Source organism: Geospiza fortis, unplaced genomic scaffold (assembly GCF_000277835.1).
Source record: "Geospiza fortis unplaced genomic scaffold, GeoFor_1.0 scaffold506, whole genome shotgun sequence".
NCBI lineage: Eukaryota > Metazoa > Chordata > Aves > Passeriformes > Thraupidae > Geospiza > Geospiza fortis.
The window spans coordinates 759,160-780,195 of NW_005054493.1; the positions used below are offsets into that span (position 1 = coordinate 759,160).

At 42.9% G+C, this 21,036-nt stretch overlaps 1 protein-coding gene across 1 annotated transcript in view; it reads right to left on the reverse strand.

Annotated features, from left to right (window-relative positions):
• ACBD6 (acyl-CoA binding domain containing 6) overlaps positions 1–21,036 on the reverse strand; it is an 85,463-nt gene that overhangs the window by 29,652 nt on the left and 34,775 nt on the right. Inside the window, 2 exon segments of the mRNA XM_014310179.2 lie at positions 9,365–9,454; positions 16,715–16,820. Coding sequence (XP_014165654.2) covers positions 9,365–9,454; positions 16,715–16,820 — 196 coding nt within the window.

The following is a 21,036-nucleotide window of genomic DNA, read 5'->3' on the forward strand; positions in this document are numbered from 1 at the left end:
GCTGAAAAAAAAATATAGTAGAGGAGGGGGAAGCAAGGGAGAGGGACAAGATAGGCCTGTCTGTTGCCATAAAGTGTGCACTGAGGGCTGGCTGGTGGACAAAACCAAAAAGTAACATCCAACACTGGAGAGAATGCATATATCCATCAGGATATTTTCTGACAGCACAATAATGCCTTTGGAACAAGCCTAAAACTGGTTGAATACCAAAAGAATTTGATTGGCAAGGGGAAGTTTCTGAACTAGTGAGTTGGGGCCTGACAGCTGCATTATCCTTATTGCTTCCCTTTCCCTATAAAAGCAATTACACACCCAAGGATGTCAGGCTGCCCAGGCCTGCCCTGAAATGGATTGTCTAGGGCAGCCATGTCACAGCCACACTCCAGAGTTACTGACCCATAAACAAACACTTATTTGTCACGCTCATTTTAATGTTTAATTGGCTGGAACAGCAGAAACGGATTTAGATGATGGAAGTTCAACAGTTTTTCCAATGCTGGTACCCAGCCTGCAGACAGGCACCTCCTAGCCAGAGAATGAGCACCACACACAGCCTCAACACACCTTTGTGGATGTTCAGGCCTTTGCTTTGTAACAAACTTCTATTCCAGCCAAGCCGAGCACTTAAAAGAGGAGGGAAGACTTGTTGCAACATGGTATGCCTAAGGTGGGACAGTCCATTGGTGTTTTAGATAAACTAGAAGATTACTCCAAGATAGGATTTACTTATTTTGTTACAAAAGGGAGCAACTGAGTAGATTTTCTGTGACAGGCAGAGAGAGGATGGCAGCAGCCTTTGCTGTCCCAAGATTTCTGCAAGGATTTCCAAAAGCCTCTGGACACACCCTCTGACCAAAGACTATTTAAATGATGCTATCATAGAGCAAGAGGGAAGGTCTTTGCTTGAGAAGTGATTGCAAAATTAGAGATTGAATAGGAGTAAACAAGCAGCTTGCACAATTGTTGGTGAGAGCTGGAGCCTCTGAGGGATCTGTGCAAGGGCCTGGGTTGTTCAGCCCACAGAAGGGAACAGGGGAAGCAGGCTGGGAGTGAATTATCCAAGTCCTTTAAACCAAAAGCTGCCTGTAAAATGCTACAAAAGGATCTAAAGGTGACAGGGTGAAAAGCCTGCAGATGAAATTCAACTCCAAAAAAACAAGTAATGCACATGTGGAAAAAACCAATCTTCAGTCTAAATCCAGAGCAATAGGCTCTGAACTAGCTAATACAACCACTGTGGAGACAGATCATGAGTTATTACAGACAGCTCTTACAACCCCAGCTCAGTATTCAACAGTAGTTAATAAAAAACAAACAACAAGGAGGCACTGGGGGAAAAAAAGGAAATAAGAAAACACAACTATATTTCTTCATTATATCTCATATTGTACTTACAGCTTGGGCACTGGGAGAAGTGCTGCTCCCTTCATCTGAGAGGAATAAGGAAGAACTAGAAATGACCAAAGAATGCCAAGTGACAAAGTTACTGAGCAGCTTCCAAATGGGGTAGGATTAAACAGATAAAACTCCTCAGTTTGAAAAAGAAGTGATCAAGGGGAATCAAAGAGGCCAAGAAAGTCAAAAGCAGGACAGAGAAGGTAACTGGGGGAACAGTTACTGTTTCTCATTGCACAAGAAAAATAGGCTCTCACATGAAATGATCGTGGCAAGTGCAAGGCAAATGCACAGTTAAACTACAGGACTCCCACTAGCATAAAGTTTGGGAATCCAAAGAGGGATGAAAGAAATTTATCAAAGAAAAATCCAGAAGTGCAAAAATAGTAATAGTGGTTCAGGAAGTCTCCAAGCCCTGGATTCTGGGAAAATATATGAAATTATCACTTATGCTTACCCTACTCTGTCTCCTAAGCATTCACTCTTCCCTGCCACCAGAGCCAGGACTCTGAGCTAGAAAGTTTCCTGCACTGACACTGGATGCAAACACTGACATGGATGCAAAAGTAACATGTGCAAGTTGAGAAACAGGAACCTACTAAATTAACTTTGCCATTTTCAGTGATGTTCTGCCACCCACAATCCATGGAGCTATAATAATGAAAAATCTTACTTAAAATCTAATCAAAATAAGCTTGAAGAGTTACTGCCCCAATATCTAAAGCATTAGAACAATCTTATTTAGCAAAACTTAAAAGTACTTTGTGCTGAAGACTGCAAATTTGAGATGCCCCAATGATTTACCCAGAATTGGGGTTTTTTTTTGTTGTTGTTGTTGGTGTTTTTTTGTTCTACATAAGTTTGTTGGTTTTGATTTTTAGAACAAACCAGAAGAAACAGCTACTGACAACAGATGAATACAAAATTCCATTTGAAAGTAAAGCCCTGAGACTTTTTTCAAATTGAGAAGTCCTCAGGGAGAAGGTGAGTGGCAGAACTTCTTCAAAACAGGGAAAGCTTTTCCAAAAGGCTGATGGTAAAAGATGTTCTAGGAACCATCTCTCCTGAGCAAAGGGTAGCTGATGGCTTGGTGGTTCCTCTGGCAGGGAGGAGTGACACCAAAGCCATAGGAAATGAAGCAAGGCTGGAGACCATTCCTGGGGTGATTAGAGACCATTCCTGGGGTGATTAGAGACCACTCCTAGGGTGATTAGAGACCATTCCTAGGGTGATGCTTCACCTGAAGAACCAGCTTGGCTGCCAGTGGCATCCTGTTTGTGCAGTTACCCAAACACCTTAATGAGGGGCCAAGGCATTTCCAACAATGACCTCAGGAATTACAGGTGTTTTAACACATGCTGATTTCAAAGATGACCCTGGGACCAAGGGCCATGGGGCCATCCCATGTCCTCAGAGGGAGGCATTCAAGGTAAGGCTCTTTCCTGCCTCTGCAGGGACACATGAACACAGTGGGGAGCAAGATACCTGTTTCTCCTCCACAGTGCCACCTGCACCGACCTCAAAGCTCACTGCTGCTGCTGGCTCCTGTCTATGGTGAGCCTTGACAGGGAGGGTACCACAACAGAGCTGTGCTGTCAGGCATGGACTCAAGCACAAGGCTCCCTGAGCTAAACCTGTGTGCCTTTCTGGCAGACTGCATTCCTGGCCCAGCACTGGCCATGGAAATGCCTCCCTCTGCACAGCACAGCCCTCAGTACAGGGCCCACAAGCCACTAAAATGTGCCACTGTCCTCGGTCCTGCCTTTTGATTACCCCAAAAGGAGACTTCGAGGGCAAAGCAGCAGAGACCACTGTGAGTTTTTTCAGGGCCAGCTCTTGGATTTCACCTTTCAAACACTGCTTTTGCAGGACACAGGAGCCTGCAGCAGTTCCTGGCTGCTGAGCTGCTTTGCAGGCGGGGCTGCACATGGGCTGCCTGCAAGGGTGCCAACTGCTCTGCTGCACCAGCCATGAAGCAATGATTCATCTGTCTACAGGCAGCAGAAGAAACAAAGACTGGATATGTCAAGCTGGAAGAGAGGAAGAAACGATGCTAAAAAAGCCCAGCCTGGACAAGCAGAAGGAAACATCTCATCATCTGTACAACTGATGGTTAGTGTTGATGAGGCCTGAGGGGGCTTCAGAAGCTCAGGAGCAAACCAGGGATAAATCTCTGCCTTTCCCAGCATATATTTAGAGTGCAAATATTTTGCAAATGTTTCTGCTGAAAGGGACTTTTCTCCCAGTAGGTAAAAACAGCATCTGCTGAGTGGTGACCATTTAACATTCAACCTGCTGCCAATCTACATTCCACAGAGAGACTCTCAGGAGAGACATGGAGCTGTGCCACCTGTAATAACTGTGTGACTGGCACCATGTCAATGCTTTAATGTAGAATGCTACCCTCTGTCACTGAGCAGATCTCTCCTTTCTTTTGGCTAATGGCTTCCACACCCACTAACAGCAGTGTCAAAACTGAAGGGGTGCATGGCTGCAGAGTCTTCAGAGATCTGCTTAACAAACCTGACCACGGAAATGCTGAGACAGGGATGGGGATGGGGGGTGGTTAAGGGAAGAAGGACACTACTGTGGTTAATAAATCTGCTCTCATTGCTTTGCTTTTCATCTCTGTTTAGTGTCCCCATGTGTTTGCCAGTGTAGCTCCTTCCCACAGCAGTACCTGTGACATCCTTTGCTTGCTGTGAGCATGCCTATGCCAAAGCCTCTGCTGCAGTATCAGGTCCAGGACAGGACCCCTTCTGGCTTTATGAGCCAGGCTTTTAGTATATTTAGGGAGAAATTGATCCTAGGGACATTAACTGCAAGGGCACAAGGCTGTCGTGTTCCTATTTAATCTCAGCCAGGTTTAGAGAATGGTCAGAACAGTAGAGGACTTTGGCAGCTGGCACCTTACCCACAAGTGTTTTTTCATCCCCCATCACACTGGGGAGGGGGAAAGATGTGCAGATGGAGCCTGTGGTCCTTGGTCACAACAGCCAAAACATCCACATCAATTTCTCCATCTCCCTACAGGCACAGGATCATGAGGGCATGACTAATGTTTGGTGCAGGAGGCAGGGAAGGGATGCACATTTGCTGAGACCAGCTTAATTTTTAAATATCTACATGCCTCCAACACAAGACCCTGGCTGTGAAATCCAAATGAAGAAGGATGAAAAGAAAAAAAAGCAGGCATGCAAGCAGGCCTGACTATTCCTTGCCTCTTTTTACCCTGTACAGACAGAAGCCTTTTAGAAGTCAGGCAGAAAAAGAGAAAACCCACACAAACACACAAAACCAGCAGATCACCAATCTTAGCAATCTTCGACATATCCATAATTTTTACTTAATTTTTAGCTAATGGTGGAAATTAGTCTTTGCATAGTTGATAAAAATCAACCTGTCTCTGCTGGGTTAGTACTGTGATCTGTGGCCCAGCAACTACTTCTAGTACAATTGATTTTCCTTTTTGGCAACCAATAGGTCAGTCAATAATAATGTTGTTTGAAAAGGATTGAGTCATGAGGGAGATGAACCCTCCCTGCCATTTATTATGTTTGTATTGTCTTCATTTGAAAAGGTTTTTTCCTTTTTCTTATCCCTTGTCAGTGAAGGGATTACAAGGAGATGGCTGCTCCATGTTCCATGTCTCCAGGAACACTCTGATCAACAGTGTTAGGATGCAAATAGAGGAGGGAAATTGGGAACTGGGAGAAAGACAGCCTGGGGAGGGAACCATGTTACTCTAAGTGCCTTAAAAAAAAAAAAGGGGGAAAAAACACCCAATCTAACTCAAAATATGCTGACAAGCACCACCTCAGTGCATAAATATGACTGAGCAGCCTTGCATGAATTGGTACAAGATACAAATCCAACATTGCTCCCAAAAATCAACCAATGCTCTCTGCAGACAGCACAGACACCAGATGCTTTTCACTGAAATTACTACTATACATGAATGAATAAAATGAACCCCACATATACTAGCAACAGGTTTCTTAACCTGATGATTTTCAGCTTTGCTCTCAAGTTGCCTTCTCAAACACCTGAAGGGTCAACGAGTGACTACTGAGAACTTGCTGACCAGTGGTTTAAAGCCTTAGTGCACTGATCTGCACTTTACCAGGAAAGTGAAAATCAGGAAATAAAAACTGAAGATCAGTTACAGCTATTTTCATCCTTTTAGTCAGAATTAGAGAAAAATTTCAGCACAGAATGTTATTACTGTAACACTGATAACTGCACAATGATGCAGTTTAAAAATCATAAAATATTTAGAAATGGTTGAAACTCAGCTGCTCTACCTCATAGATATGTACACAGCCCTTAATTAACCTGTGTGTCCAGTGACACAGTTCCCTTCACAACTCACAATATTTATGTTAAGACTTGCTCACATGGCCAGATAGGCTTAAAAAGTTCTACCAGAGTAAGCTGAGCTGCTGAGCACCACTCCCAGATAGTTCCCCATACACTTCCAAGGGCATGCCATGAACACATGGATTATTATTTTGGAGTACAGAGTACCCACAAATAAAACAAAATGCAGCCACAAGAAGTCCAGGAGGAAAGTCTATGGTTTATGACCCCAAATACACTAAAGGAGCTCCTCTAAAGCTGCTTGAGCAGCACCTCACATCCACAAGGTGCTCTCCCCATAGAGGAAATGGGTTTTCCTTTGTTGCTCATCCTCTACAAGGAAAATTTGTGTCTTCTTATGATTTAAAGCTAGAAATGGATATTCGTGTTGCTGAGCCCCTTCATGACTCTTATGTTACCACTGTGTTATGCTTAGAATCTTTTACCTTAACATGATGTTACCAACTGTTATGTTGCTGGTTTAGGCAAACAGCTCCAGTGAAGGAGGTTGTTCTCAGACTGAGCCCCAAGCTCTGGGTATTTCCAGCAGAGCTCCAAAACACCATCCCACCACCCACTTTGACATGGCCCCTGGCATTGGAGATTTAGGTAATTCAATTACACAAATGCCCCTTCTCAACAAAGCAGAGCAGCCTGCTGCCTTTTTGTACTCCCTTGCCCATGGCAATTGCTTTAGCACCTCTTTTCAAATGTGCTATTAGAGCTAATTATGAACGAGCAGAGAATTCAGTGGCTGCAGCTTTTCAGCGACCACCCTTTGGAAAGTGCAGCACCACTGCTGAAACAAAAAGCACAGACCCTGGATCACTGCACTCCAGGGGCATGGGGTTATTCCCAGATTTAAAGTGGGTTTGAACATGCTACAAGAATGAGCAGAGCCAGGAGACCTCTCTTCCTGCTCCTAAAGCTGTTTACCAGCAAAAAGCAGTAAGCTGACACTTGCAGACCCTTTTGATCCAGACACTGCAGTACTCTGACAACAGACAGTATAAAGGTAACTAAAATAAGGCAGCAAAAATGTATTAAGGCACAGTGAGCAGGTAAGACTTGCTCCAGGTCACCCAGCAGAGCAGCACTGTCACTGCCTGCTTAGGGCAGCTAAAATCCTTTAGCACACTGCAAAAGAGCCAAGATGGAAGAACATTTATTAAAATGTAATGGAAGAGAGCATAAATCTGTCATGCTGTTTGACTAACTTTTTGGAAGCATACTAAAACACAGGCAATTAAAAAAAAATTGGTCTGTAGCATTCCTCTCCTTCACTACCTGCTCATAACCCTCATAATCCCTAATTTATTCTTTATCTCTCATGCTGCCTGAATGAAGGTGCTGCTGCAAAACTGAACTAGACAGAAGAATTCCTGAAGACCTAGAGGGGCAGGTGGGATTGTGGAGGCTGCTTGGATAGAGGTGTGAAGGAAATTCTGCTGGGATTACATCTGGAAAAACAGCATCACCCATTCAGCAGATATCCCCTCACACTGAACCCACTGCTCTGTACAGCCTACACATTAACTGAAAGTGCCTTTGGTAATGTGTTATAGCAGGTGCTGAGGTGTTTATGGTCTGTTAGGAAGCCAGAGTTTCTCCCTCTCCCTTTTTCTTCTGGTTGCTTTTAAAATTTCTCCTGCTTTTGGTCTGGATGTGAATTCTTCCAGGGTAAAGGTCAAAATTAAAAAAAAAAAGAAAGAAATAAACATTAGGTCACAAAGTCTTGAAATGTTATTGCAATTTATATATGGCTGAGAATAAAAATGTGTCTGCTTTCTCTGGGAACACACCTACGTGCAAATAGAGACCTTTATAAAAAATTCTCCTTTATTACCTTGGTGGGGAAAAACATATCAAAGATTGATTTTTCTTTTTATGACTATTATTAACCTTTTGTTACTGGCCAAAAATAATCTGGTTAGAAAATGTGCAATGCATCAAAAAGAAAAGAGAAGAATTTAACAGAAAATTAATACTTGGGGGGAAAAAATATGATGATTCTCTCTTTTGCTTTTTCTTCTAAGAGTTGAACTTTACCTCCAATGGAATGAGACAAGTGTCAAAGAGAAGAGATGTTTCAGAGAGAAGCCAGAACCATCTCCCAGGATGCCAGGGCGAAGGGAATGGGCAGGAGCTTGGTTCCACTCCTTCCCAATTTCAACAGAAAGCTGTTCCTGTCTGTATCCAACACAGCACTCACTAGCTCTGACTGACAGGAGATGGACAGGATGTGCAAAGCCCCCCATTTGAACTGGATTCACCCCACCCCTGTTCTGTGTCAGGAAAAACTCCTATTAAATCCATACAGCTGAAACCCTGGAGACCTAAGCACAAACATACAGATCTCACCAGACACCACAGAGCTGTGCTTCCTCATACCCACCCCACCAGAAATTCTGCCCAGGAAAGGGCAAGACAGACTGTTTTACAACAATTTGAAGTGTGTGTAAATACCAACACAGCTATCTGTAGCTTGTGAACACCACAGCTCTGCCCACAAGCCCTCAGACTGCAGCTGTGCTTCAAATCCACCTCTTACAAATTACCCAAGCATTTATTGAAGGCTGCTCAGATCTCACCAGTAAGAGCTCAAAGATTCATCAGCAAAGGTGTATCTATGTCCAAACTGGGAAGGAGAGCAGAGCCAAAAAGTGCCATGATGGTAAAGAGCAGTCAATCATAATCTGACAGGAATATTTTGGACAATTATTTCTGACTACAATCACACACAGGCCAGCCCTTAATTACAACAAGACAGAACTGGGAGTGTTGACTCAGGAGCACTGGCAGACTGGCTGGCTGGAAGAAACCATTTGCAAAGTGGTTGCTGAACCAGTTTAGGTGAAAACCTGGTCTGTTCAGACATCCTAAAACTGGTGCTAGCTAAGCTCAGACAAGTGGGCTGCAAGCCTCAGTGGCTCAAAATTCTGTTATTTTTCAAAAATTACTTTTTTTGGATATTCTTATAAGAGAATCCCAGAATGGTTTGGGTTAAAAAGTACATTAGAGATCATCTAGTTCCAAACCTGCTATGGGCAGCAGCACCTTCCACTAGATCAAGCTCCTCCAAGCTCTGTCCAGCCTGGCCTCGGACACTTCCAGGGATGAGGAAGCCACAGCTTCTCTGGGCACCCTGTGCCAGGGCCTCTCCATCCTCACAGGGAAAAATCTTTTTCCTAATATCTAATCTAAACCTACTCTCTTTCAGTTTCAGTTGTTCTCCCTTGGCACTAAATGATCTTGTGAACAGTCTCTGTCTTTCTTGTAGGTACTGGAAGGCTGCAATGAGGTCACCCTGAAGCCTTCTCTGAACAACCCCAATTCTCTCAGCCTCATAGGAGAGGTGCTCCACCCCTCTAATCAACTTTGTGACCTCCTCTGGACTTGCTCCAGCAGGTCCATGTCCTTCCTGTGCTGAGACCTCAGAGCTGGATACAGCACTGCAGGTGGGGTCTCACCAGAACGGAGCAGCTTTTCTGTGATAAATACCCTGAGAGAGCTTGCTGTGGAGTTTGGGAAGAATTTAGAATTCATGGAAACATTTGGTCAGGAGGCTGTGTAACACATCAATCCCATTTACCTGTGTGCTCCCTCTTACCTGGATGTTCACATCAGCAGCGTTCTGTAACAGAACTGAAACCAGCTCCTTGTGTCCTCTGTCACACGCCCAGTGGAGCAGAGCCCGGCCCTGAAACAGCCAGGACAAAATTAACAAAGCCAAGCAAAAAAAAAACAAAAAAAAGGAAAATCAGTCTTGCTATTAAGTAATAAGTACCAGTACCAAAATTAACAGAGACCTAATAAAAAATACAAAATAATACTAGTATGCCACTTAATGGTGATTTGGACTTCCACAATAATGCTAGAAATGTCAAAAGTGACACATACTTCAATTTTTCATTAATTTAGCACCACACCCACAAGCCAGCTAGAAATGTAGAGGGGGAAAGCAGCAAAGTATGAAACACAGGAACCAGCACATTATTTGTTTTCCTGTATAGATTTAGGATTTTGGCACCTCTGACTTTTCTGGGAGCAGTGACTTACACAGCAAGAGTAGGATATTCAGTGCTGCCTAAGTCACCTGGATTCCAAGTCCCCAAATGCTCATTCCTCTGGCAGGTCTGAAGCACTCAATTCATGGGTCCTGCCTCTGCTGGAAGAGAAGATTAAAACTGGATGTCTGGGCAGGCACCCCTGACTGTCCTCTTTTGGGCAGGCTGCTGCATCCATACTTCCAGCACCTCCCAAACCTTCAGAGTTTGCTTCCCATCCCCTTTCTACAGGTGTCTGCCACCATGGGATTGATGTAGTGGAAGTTCAGATCTTCCTGCACGCCCAAGGGCATGGGGAGTAGCTTAGGATCCCTGAGAAAGGTAAGTTGGGGTTGTTTAGCCTGGAGAAAAGGAGACTCAGAGACCTTATCACTCTCTGCAGCTCCTGAAAGGTGCCTGTGCTTAGCTGGGGCTGGGCTCTTTCTCCAGCAGCACTGACACAACCACAAGACACAGCCTCAAGCTGCACCAAGGCAAATACAGGTTGGATATTAGTTAAAAGTTTTTCACAGAAAGAGTGATAAAGTTCTGGAATGGCTGCCCCGGGAGGTGGTGGAGTCCCCATCCCTGGGTGTGTTTAACAAAGCCTGGATGTGGCACTGGGTGCCAGGGTTTAGTTGAGGTGTTGGGGCTGGGCTGGACTCGATGATCTTTGAGGTCTCTTCCAACCCAGTGATTCTGTGATTTCTGTGAACTCAAAGTAGTTTGAGATGGCAAACAAAGAAGAAAACCTCCTATGTACACTTTGCAAATTAGCCTTAATGTTCTATCAGTCTCTCCTGGTTTAGGACAGCACACTTGTAGGAGATTTCTTGGAAATCACCCTGCAGATCACCAGGAATCACCTCCCTCAAGCTGTGACACCATCAGACTGACCTGTGTTTTTCAAAATGCCAAGGAAAACAGTCACAGACCCTCACAAAAGAAATCAGTTAAATTAGCCCATGCCTGGCTATAAATCTCTTGACAAAGCAGTGGGGAACAAGGTGAGCAACTCATTTATCTGCTAATGGGAACTCTGAGCCAAATTTCTTGGCCATGGTGCCAGAAAGCAGGAGGGGCAGAAGACACCTGTGACCAAAGCTCACACTGCTTCTGCTGGATATTCCTGGGCAGGGCAGTAGAGGTAGAGCATGATTTTAAGTCAGGAAATTCACACTTTTTGACCCAGCCACTAATTAATTTTTGTAACATGTAATTTTAATGTTACACTAATTAACCTTGCATTAGAAAGAATTTTCTGACAGTGACTTTCTATGGAAGCACTGATGACATCCACAGGCATTTAATGATTAGTTTTCTTGCACTCAACACCCCTATAACAGTCTACAAGGGGGAAAGAGAAAAACTTAAAACAACTGGTAAATAAGGAGAGATCTTTAATTCACATTTAGCATCCTTAACTCATCTCTGGACTGGTAATTACTTAAGACTTAGGATTTCATTGGAAAAACATCAACTTTTTTCAAGCCACAGACGTTTGTCTCAAAAGGAAGAGGCACATCTGAATTCCTTTGTACATCTGAAATATGTACAATAACAAGGAATACTTCAACAGATGATTTCAGTGTCTTGATATATGTGTAGAGGAATAATATTGCAATTATTCAAATGTATTCATTGTACAATTACATGATAAAATAAAGGCACCTTTATCCTTTATATCAAAATCCATGCTACAGATTAGGGGCTAAAATATGTTGGTTTGCATTTGTCTCTGGACAAGGAGAATCTTATTTTATTGGTGCTGAACTTGGCTGAGACCAATAATGGAAAACCAAGTTAGTTGTGACAGCTCAGGGGTACCAGAGCACTGTGCAACTGGTCCTGCCCATGACACTGGCAGGCTGGTTCTGCTACACTTGGTGCCTTTTGAACAAGACAAAACCCTGAAGCCTGATCATCCATAGTCATTAAAAATCTCCTTGTGCTATTTGCAGGAGTATGGATTTCAAGTCTTGGGCCAATTCCACTTTGGGTAATTACACTCTGCTTACCTATATATTTTCTCCACAACTCTAAATGGATACAATATTTTCTAATTAGTGCCTTAAATGGCTCTGCATTGTAATTGTGCACTATTAAACAGCTGACACGTTCCACCCAAGAAATGTCTGCAGCATGCTATGCCCTGGACAAGGGGTGCAAAGGGCTTTGGAAACCTTCTGGGCAAGAGCACACCAGGAGATGTGGAAGGAAAAATACCTCCAGAAGAATCTCAACCCACTTATTGCATAACAAAAAGCATTACTACACAAATTTGGTATTTAAAATGGTTGGACTTGATGATCTTAGAGGTCTTTTTCAACCTTAATGGCTCTATTAGATAATATTCACATTTATTTGGAAACTAGATAATATTCACAATTATTTGTAGAACATCAGAATAACAGTCAACAGCTCCAGCTAACATACTTAGGCAGGTATACAGATACAAAATCCACTTGTTACCCATGTCTTTCTTAAAATAAACCTCAGTGATAAGTCAAGCTTAAATTGAAAATACAGTGCCAATCTTTGTTTAGCAGGGATATCACCTCTGCATATTGAAAAACTCTTTAGTCTGCCCAGCTGCTGCTTGGTATCAGCATACAACCTGTGTTTGTGTGCTTAAATAATGTGGCAGAAATCTTAAGGGCCACAGATTGAGCTTTCCCAAAACAATTCCCACATGACTATTTCATTAAGCAGTGAGAGACTCAACGCAACATGAATAATTTCACATAGGAAAGCACTGCAGCACTGAGGTCTTGGCTAGATGCAGTCAAACATCAAGGTACTCCCTCCCTGCAATTCAAACACAACAGTTGTTGCAGAACCTACTTGAGAGTAGATGCATTTTCCCTCCACCTTTGAAGTATTAAAAAAAAAAAGCATAAAAATAGCCCCAGTGCACTAACCCTGCCTTTTAAATCTTCTGTGCTTTGCTTGGCTAACCGCTGCCAGCTTGGCCAGCTCCTGCAGCAGTTTCTCAAGCCAACAGCACATCAATTTTGATCAGCTCCAAGTCACAGGGTGTTCACAAACAAAGCACAGGACAGGGATTTGTCTCCCATACACTGAGTCGGCAGACAAATGGATGGGAATGATTTTCACATCAATTAGCCTGAGCAGAGAAAGGGGAGAACAAAGCCAAACCGAATGGATGCGCTACAGTATCAAACTGCACTTCCAGGCACGATGCTTGCAGCTATAATGGCTGGGTAGCAATGAGCCACTCTAACTTGTGGCAAGTGTTCTGTGAGCAGTAATTAAGAAGAGACAGATATCTACAGAATGGCTGCATCCCCCTGTGACAGCAGAAACAGTGAATGGAAGGGTTGTTGTTACAATTACACAGGTAAACTTGACTTGGAAGTCAATCACTTTCAGAGCTCTGAAATGTTTGGTGAAGCTTTTCTAATGGGAGAAAGCCTATAAATCCAGAAGGATGTGACCCTTCCTCAAATACATTTTCCCCCCTGTCCTTTTCTTGGCAAGCTGGCACCAGTTTGGCACTTGCTGTCTCAAAAACACAAGGATCAGGGACCAAGTGAGCATCCTGTCAGATGCCTTTCATTAAGGTTTGGGCAAGGGCTTAGACATTGCACACAGGTAACATGTTTGTTTACTGGGATTTATCCAACAATTAAAAAAAATTATCTAGGTACAACCTCCACAGCCCTTGGCACAAATTACAAAAGCAACTCATCTCTGCCTTTGAGCATCTTCTGGTTTGTTAGAAGGTGAAGAAATACTATTTTCAAAAAGGCAGCAAGTGAGGCACACTCTCAGGATGTGCCTGGGGTGACTTCACAGCCACAGTCCATTTCTTATTCCATTAGTCCTGCTGACATACACAAGGAAAACAGGTTGTTTTAGTCTGTGCTACTTCTTATAAGTGAATGCAAGCAATTCTGTTGAACTCTGGGCAATTTAGATACAGTAAATGGAAGCTTGTACATGATTACTGTCATTAGGTTCTTTGTTTAATTCTAAATTGAAGTTTATCATATCCAAACTGTTAGCAGTATGCTGGCCTGAATGCTGCACATGAAGAGCTTTACTTCTTCTGAGGAGAAGGCCACTTATGCTTTGGAAGTTTCCCAGTGCATCTATCTAAACTCCAGAATCTTCTGCTGCTTTTCTGAAATCCTTTTGCTTTGACGAAGTTGGCTCATACACACTTTACATTTTTATTCTTGATTTCCTTTCTCCTTCACTGACTTCTTCTAGGTTTGCACAAAATGGGGGGGATACAATTAGATGGAGTACTACCATATCACATAAAAATAAAATCTAAACACCCTACAACCCCAGCCAAGTCTTTATTGTCCAAGGAAAGGCTGAGCTGAATGTCTTTGCAGCTTAGCACGAGCCTATTTGGTGCTTCAGTAGATTTTGTTTCATACGAAGTTAACTCTTTGTATGTACCCTACTGACATTTTCAATTTATAGGTATTTAAATCAAAGGATTGATAGTGTGAATTATGTCCAGAAGCCAGGTGAGGCAGATTTTGGATTTGGCAGGATGGATTTACCCAGTAGCACTAAAATAGTTAATAAAAACGACAAGATTGTGCCTGCATACACTTCATGAAAGGCTCAGTTTGGGTTATCTCTAGTCTAAAATGGGTTCTAAAACTTCAATCAACCCGCATGATATTGGAAAAGAAGTTTCCTCCCAGATTGGGAAGAACATGTTTGGATACCAAACAACACTGGCAATGCTTTCAGTTCCATAACATATCATGAAACAACTATTTCTTTCAGATTCTTCCTTTTGGTATGGTATTTTTTTGGGGTTTTGAGTGCATTTGTTAGGGTAAACCAGAATTGTTGAAGCTGTGAGAATTTAATATGTGGGAGAATTTTGTCCCAGGAGGAATCCTCTCACAAGTCCTTCACGGGTAAGCCGATGTTTTTGGCTCCTGCCTGTGCTGAATCAATCCCATACTCTGCAACAGCCACCTGCTAATATCCATCAGCTAGAAACAGGACTTCTTTTACGTCAGGGACTCATGGATAACTCCCAAAGAGGATGTAATCTGGTAGTTTTTTACATAGTTTATATACTTCAGCTTCCATAAAATATTTTGATTTTTTTAAACAGTATTTCTTTGGCTGAAAACAAGCATATTTGAACAGAAACATTACTTGAACAGAAAGGAAAATACAAGCTTCTGAATGCTGCTAATTACAAAAGAGTAACTTGCCAGTGGAAACAAAGCAATGCTAACATGCACTTATTGCAAACATGTGATCCTAAAAATGAGCTTTCATTAATGAACAGACTCCAGCTGCATTTTCTGTGGGACTGCCCTGGACATCTCCTCCTGTAACCTGTGATCAGCAGGAGGAGGATGGAGCTCAGGAACAGCGCTGTTGCAGCAACCGTGTGGCACATGACAGTTTCAGTTCATTGAATTTATGATGTGAAATTCCAATCCTGATTGTGAACACCCTCCCTCCTCTCCTCTGAAAATTAATTCACATGAATTCCTGATTAATAATAAAAGGCCCTGCCATCAGCATTCAGAGCCCCAGCCGGGGCTGTCATGGCTCAGAGGGCAGAAATCTGCTTAGAGCTACAGGAGAACCCAACTGAATTTGAGGCGTCTCAGTCTATGAATGTGTAAGCACTTCATCTGTTCACCAAAACACAACGTGCTGGAAGGAGCTGGGCTCAGCCTGGACCAGGGACAGGGCTAGGTGGCAGTGTGCAAGCAGGGAAACCAAGGTGACAAACCTGGTACGGCCACAACTCCTGATGGATCAACAGGAAACTGCCCTCACCAGGTGTTTGCTCTTACCAAAAAAAGGATGAAGCCAATTCACAGTTTTAGTGTGTATTATCTGTATTATCTCCCTGTGGGGAAATGGTGGTTTGAGTTTGATGAGCACAGAAAGACTGGACCATATCACTGGTTTTGGGAAGTTGGAAAGCCTCTGTCACTCGTTATAGTAAAATTAGGATGTTCTTGATGAAGGAAATGATGAGTATTTGACTCTATTGATTCAGAATGCTGAACAATTGTTATATTAATTAAAATATATTATATCATATATATTACATTGTATATATTATATCAAATATATTATATTGAATATATATTATATTATATTGTATTATATCTATACTATATTATAGTAGATTATATTATATTATATCTATACTACATTATAACTATACTACAAAGAATACTAAAGAATATTAAAGAAAACTCGTGACTGTCTCCCAACAGTCAGGACACAGCTTTTTTTAATTGGTTAAGGAAACAAAACAATCTTTAGCAGAATTTAATTGACATATTATTTTAGGTAAATAATTTTTTAGCACATTTCACATGTGCAAGATAACAGGAGTAGCAAGTAGAGATAAGAATTGTTTTTCTCTTCTTCTCTCTGTGTTTTTCTAGGAAAAAGGTCTGAGAGAGAGAATTATGTCTCTCTGTTCAGAGAATGTGAATGCCACAACATTTCCCCTCTGTCTGAAATGATGAAAAGCTCGTGGCATGTCAGAAATCCTCCTTCAACCTGAACAGACCCCATGGGTCAAAAAAGCTGTTTCCCTCACTTCCTACTTCTGTCTGACCACATTTAGTGTACAAAGTGGGGAAAGGGAGGTATTCAGAAGATCTTACTCTGCAAGTGGCTGCTGGTATTGCTGAAAATAATAACAGAGAAACTAAGTTTGTGATCTGACATGCTACAGCCCCACAGTTAGACATCCCCACCACCAGAAATCAGTGGAAAGCTGTTTCCAGATTACCCTGTCTCAACGACCAAGTGTTTGTCCAACTGCTGCAGCACCTTGTTACAACAATTCTATCCATGGAATTTTAAAAAGGAGTAGCAGTGAATTAATACACAAAACAGATAAAAGATTGATGGTCCTTATCTTTTCTCCATACCTCCTCATCTGTGACATTCACATCCACTTTTTTTGATTGAATGGCTTTGGTTACATAGTCAATGTTGTTTTCTCTGCAGTAATCAAAAATGTTCTTGTCCTCTTCCCTGTTCAGGAAACAAAAGCAAAAGAAACACCATGTTACTCCACAACACAAAGGCCACATGCACATTATATGCTCTAACTTTGTTACAGACATTTCAGTGCTGTCACTGGATCCAAACAGGCATCTAGTACTGCACATGCAGAATTATGTGCCTTTCCCCACCTCCCCTAAGTTAAGAGACAGAAGATCCTGCTTCCTAGAAAAACAAAGGTTGTTTTTTAACAGTATTATGTCCAGACAAATGTCAGTTTATTCCTGTGAAATAGCACAAGACATGTATGAAGTTAGCCAGAAAAATCCATGTTCAGGTTCTGGTATAAATCACTGCAATCCCACAGGAGAGAAAAGGTAAAGCTGTTCTTCTTGTAAGAGCCACTCTGGGTCACAACAAAGTCCTGTCCAATGCCATCCACCCTGGACAGAGGCCACTAACATGGCTTGGAGAGAACAGCAGGACAAACAGGAGACCTGCAAAGCAATCTGTCCCTGGTTGAACACATGTTGGATCCTGGATACAACACCAGCAAGGGCTCACTTCGAACTGCTTGCAGGCAGAAAGATCAAACGATGGTGTCACAGGTGCTGGAGTCACACCTACAGCTCCTCCTACAGCTAAAAGCAATATTCTGGCTTCAGACACAGTAGAACTTCCATCCTTACCTGCCAAACAAACTGCACCTCTAATGCAGTTAAGACCCTTCACAGATTCTTACAAGAATAATACCTTTGGGCATAAGTACAGTGACACCACTGTGCTGCTAGCAGGGAATAAAGAGGCCATTGGTTTTCCAGAAGTAAGCCAAAAAGCCCATATAATCCTCTCTTTCTAGTTTCCAGATGAAAACCACGGTTCAAATGAGCCCATCAGCATTGCTATAGGACTTGGCAGCTTCACAAGAGTTAAACACAGAGTTCTTGCCTCATATGACATCCCCAGTTTTCAATCACCTTAACTAAAGACCTTCTGGATGCTCAGCAGAACTCAGAGTGACAGCCTCAGTTACTCAGAGAAAAGGGAGCTTGCTGGAGCTGGTCAGACCCAGTAAAGAGCTCAGTCTGCTGTGGGCAGGAGAAATTCAACAGGGAAATTTGAGAACTGATCCCCTGGTGCTAAATGGCAACAGCATTTCTATAAATCTGCATTGCTCTGAAACTCACAGGCTGAAGAACTCCAGGAAGGAAAAGAAAAATCTAGATAACATTGGCATTTCTGAGCAATGGGTTACAAACAAAAAGTGACACTCTTCAACCTGTGGTCCCCCAGAAATCAAATGCCAGCAAGGCCATGTCCTCTGCAGAGCGCCATGAACCAACTTTGACTTTGTCTTTTATTGTTATGCATCTGGCTTGCTGAGTTACAGTCTGATTCTTCACACCTCAAGCATCTGTGTCCTGCCAGGGTGCCAGAAAAAGGTGGGAAAAAGCACTGATACTTGCTCCAGTGGCAGATCACTGCTTTCTCCAAAGAAGTCACTTCCTCTGCCCTCCCTCTCACCTTGCTGCCTCAGTAGCACTGTTCTCCAGCACATCACCCCTACCCTTTGTACACAGGCACTCCCTGCAGAGACACCTGAGCTGCACCTTTCTAGTGAAGAGCTGGGAGCCACACAGGATTCCACACTCTCTGTTTAGGCCTAAGGACATTCCAGGAGGCTCCCAGTTTCTTCACCAGTTTGTCATGAACTCATCCCTTGGAGGTCTTGCCCGTTACACATAAACTCCTGGGAAACAGATCACTGAATTCTTTAAATGCAATTACCTTGAATTCCAGGAAAAAAGAATCTCACAGCGGGATTAGAAAAGGCAAAAGCTTATACTGCTTGAGATGGAGCTTGACAGACTCATGATGGAGGTCACAAGACATGCCTGCCCCTGCTACCAAGGGCTGATGTGATATGCTGGGAAGTCCCTCCAGTCCTGCCTTGTTAGTCCAGCCTCTCCAACACAGCCCTGGCTGCCCAGAGCAGCGTTTTGGGAGAAGCTGCTTTTCAAACAACGCTGTACAGGAACTTGGTTCCCCACTGCACAGCCACACCTCCCTCATTTATTACAGATGCAAAGCCCACTCCTCTCTCACTAGAGAGGCCCACAGCCATCCACAGTTACTCCTGGGTGATTTTCCACGTCACAACCCTGAGCTTTGCCCTTCCCTCCCTGGCAGTGATGCCACCTGGTCATTCCACGTGCTGCAGAGCCCTGACAGAGCTCACAGGGCAGCCCCAGAGGTACCAGCAGGGACCTGGCAGCCATAAAGCACCTGACTGTGCTCCACAGGGAGCATCCATGCGGTCTGTGCCAGCAGAGAGGGCACAGCAACCCTGACCTACCACAACCAGCCCATTTTCCCACCACAGCCTCCAGACAGGACTTTTAATGTCTTTTCCCGAGGATATTACTGTCTGTAAGGGGAAAATGACCTGACACAGCTATTTGGATATGATTTAGTTTTCTGGAATAACCAACTCTGCAAATGCTCTATATATCCCCATTCCAAAAAACCACTTTTCTTTCAGAAGTGTCCACAATGGAATTAATCCAGAATACCAATTTCCCCACCTGAAGATAAGGTTTCGGGAAATTTCGTTCTTCTACTCTGCACTTATTTCTCAATCTTTAAAGCATTCCTTTGCTCCTGATGCCCTCCTTAGAAATTATATATTATATAATATATATATAATATATATATGCATATATTATATCCAACTTTTCTATAAATATTAACAAAGAGAAACAAGCCCTTTCCATTCACAATGAGAACATTTTAACTATATATAAAGTAATCATATGAAGCTGCACTCCAGACATTTAAAACAACCTGATCCAGCTAAAACCTGGAAGGGAAACTGAGGAAAGAACTCAGAGGAGTTAAACCCAGATTTTTGGAGGGACCAATACTAGGGAAGACATTCTTCTTGAACGGTGTGAATGGAATAATGATGAGTTACTGTTATTTGCTGACTTTGCATTGAAAACCACACAGTACAAATAAGAAACAGAGCTTGAAAACTTGGCAACTCTGTTTTATCCCTTCCTTTATTTTATGTGCATATAATAATACCTCCACTGTAGTAGATACAGGAAAAGAAAAGGATGTAATGATTTTATCAGACCTGTTCCTATCAGGAATTTGTACTCTGCATAAAACTGGTAAGAGTCAGCAGCAAGGCCCAGAAAGTGGTAGAAACAGGCAAAAACCAGACATAAACATGTGAGAAATACAGAAGTGACAGGGCAAAGACATGCTTATATCATGTTAAGGGGGAGAGAACCCATAGCATTTCCATCAGTACTTTCAGAAAAATCTCAATTTAAATCAAAAATACAGTATTCAGGACATCTTCAGATGAGAAACACCATGAAACTCAACCTAATGGAGATGTGCACAATAATGCAAAACCTGTAGCTAAAAGGAAGATTTGGACACGATTTTCTTTCCATGTCAAATTGCTGAGACAAAAAGGAGTCTTCAAGTTAGCAAGCACCTGACTGTCAGTAGAGGCAGGTGGAGTTTTTACATCTATTTCCTTAGGATGGCCAGAGGGTTTCTCTTCTCCCCTGCTGATGGCTCCCAAAGCTATTTCCCTGTGCTCTCCCCCATTCCCAATAAGATTCTGATTTAAAGATGAGTTAAAGCATACCTGTCGCCTGCAAATAACACATGGGCAGTTTTTTCCATCCTTGAATAAAAGGATTTGGAAGAACTTAAACCAAGTCATCTCTCTCCAGGCTTAGAAGGCTTTGCAAGCTTTCTCCATAGGCTGTCCAAAACACATGGGTTGAACCAACAGGTTTAAAACAACTCGTGAAAAAGATCTGCTGCCAGTTGATCATCTCCTTCATATCTGGAGTGCTGTAAAACTCCTTGCTTGCTAAAGCAGTATCAAGGCTGTCACCAAAAAGGGCAAATAAGAGATCTGAAATTCCCATTATTTTATCTGGAGCGCTGTAAAATTCCTTGCTTTCTAAACAGCACCAAGGCTGCTACTGAAAAGGGCAAAGAAGAGATTTGAAATTCCCATTATTTTACCCTTGTGCAGAGAACACCCTCCAGGTTTGCCCTGTCCCCTTCCTCCCCCTCCAGGGGTTACCTCCAGTGCAAGGCTCAGGGCAGAGGACTGAGACCAGGCTCTACTCTGGGCACCCTCTCCCATTTTCCTGGGGCTGGTCCAAGGCACATCCCAGTGGATTTGCAGTGGAGTGGCCCCGGGTGCCACTAA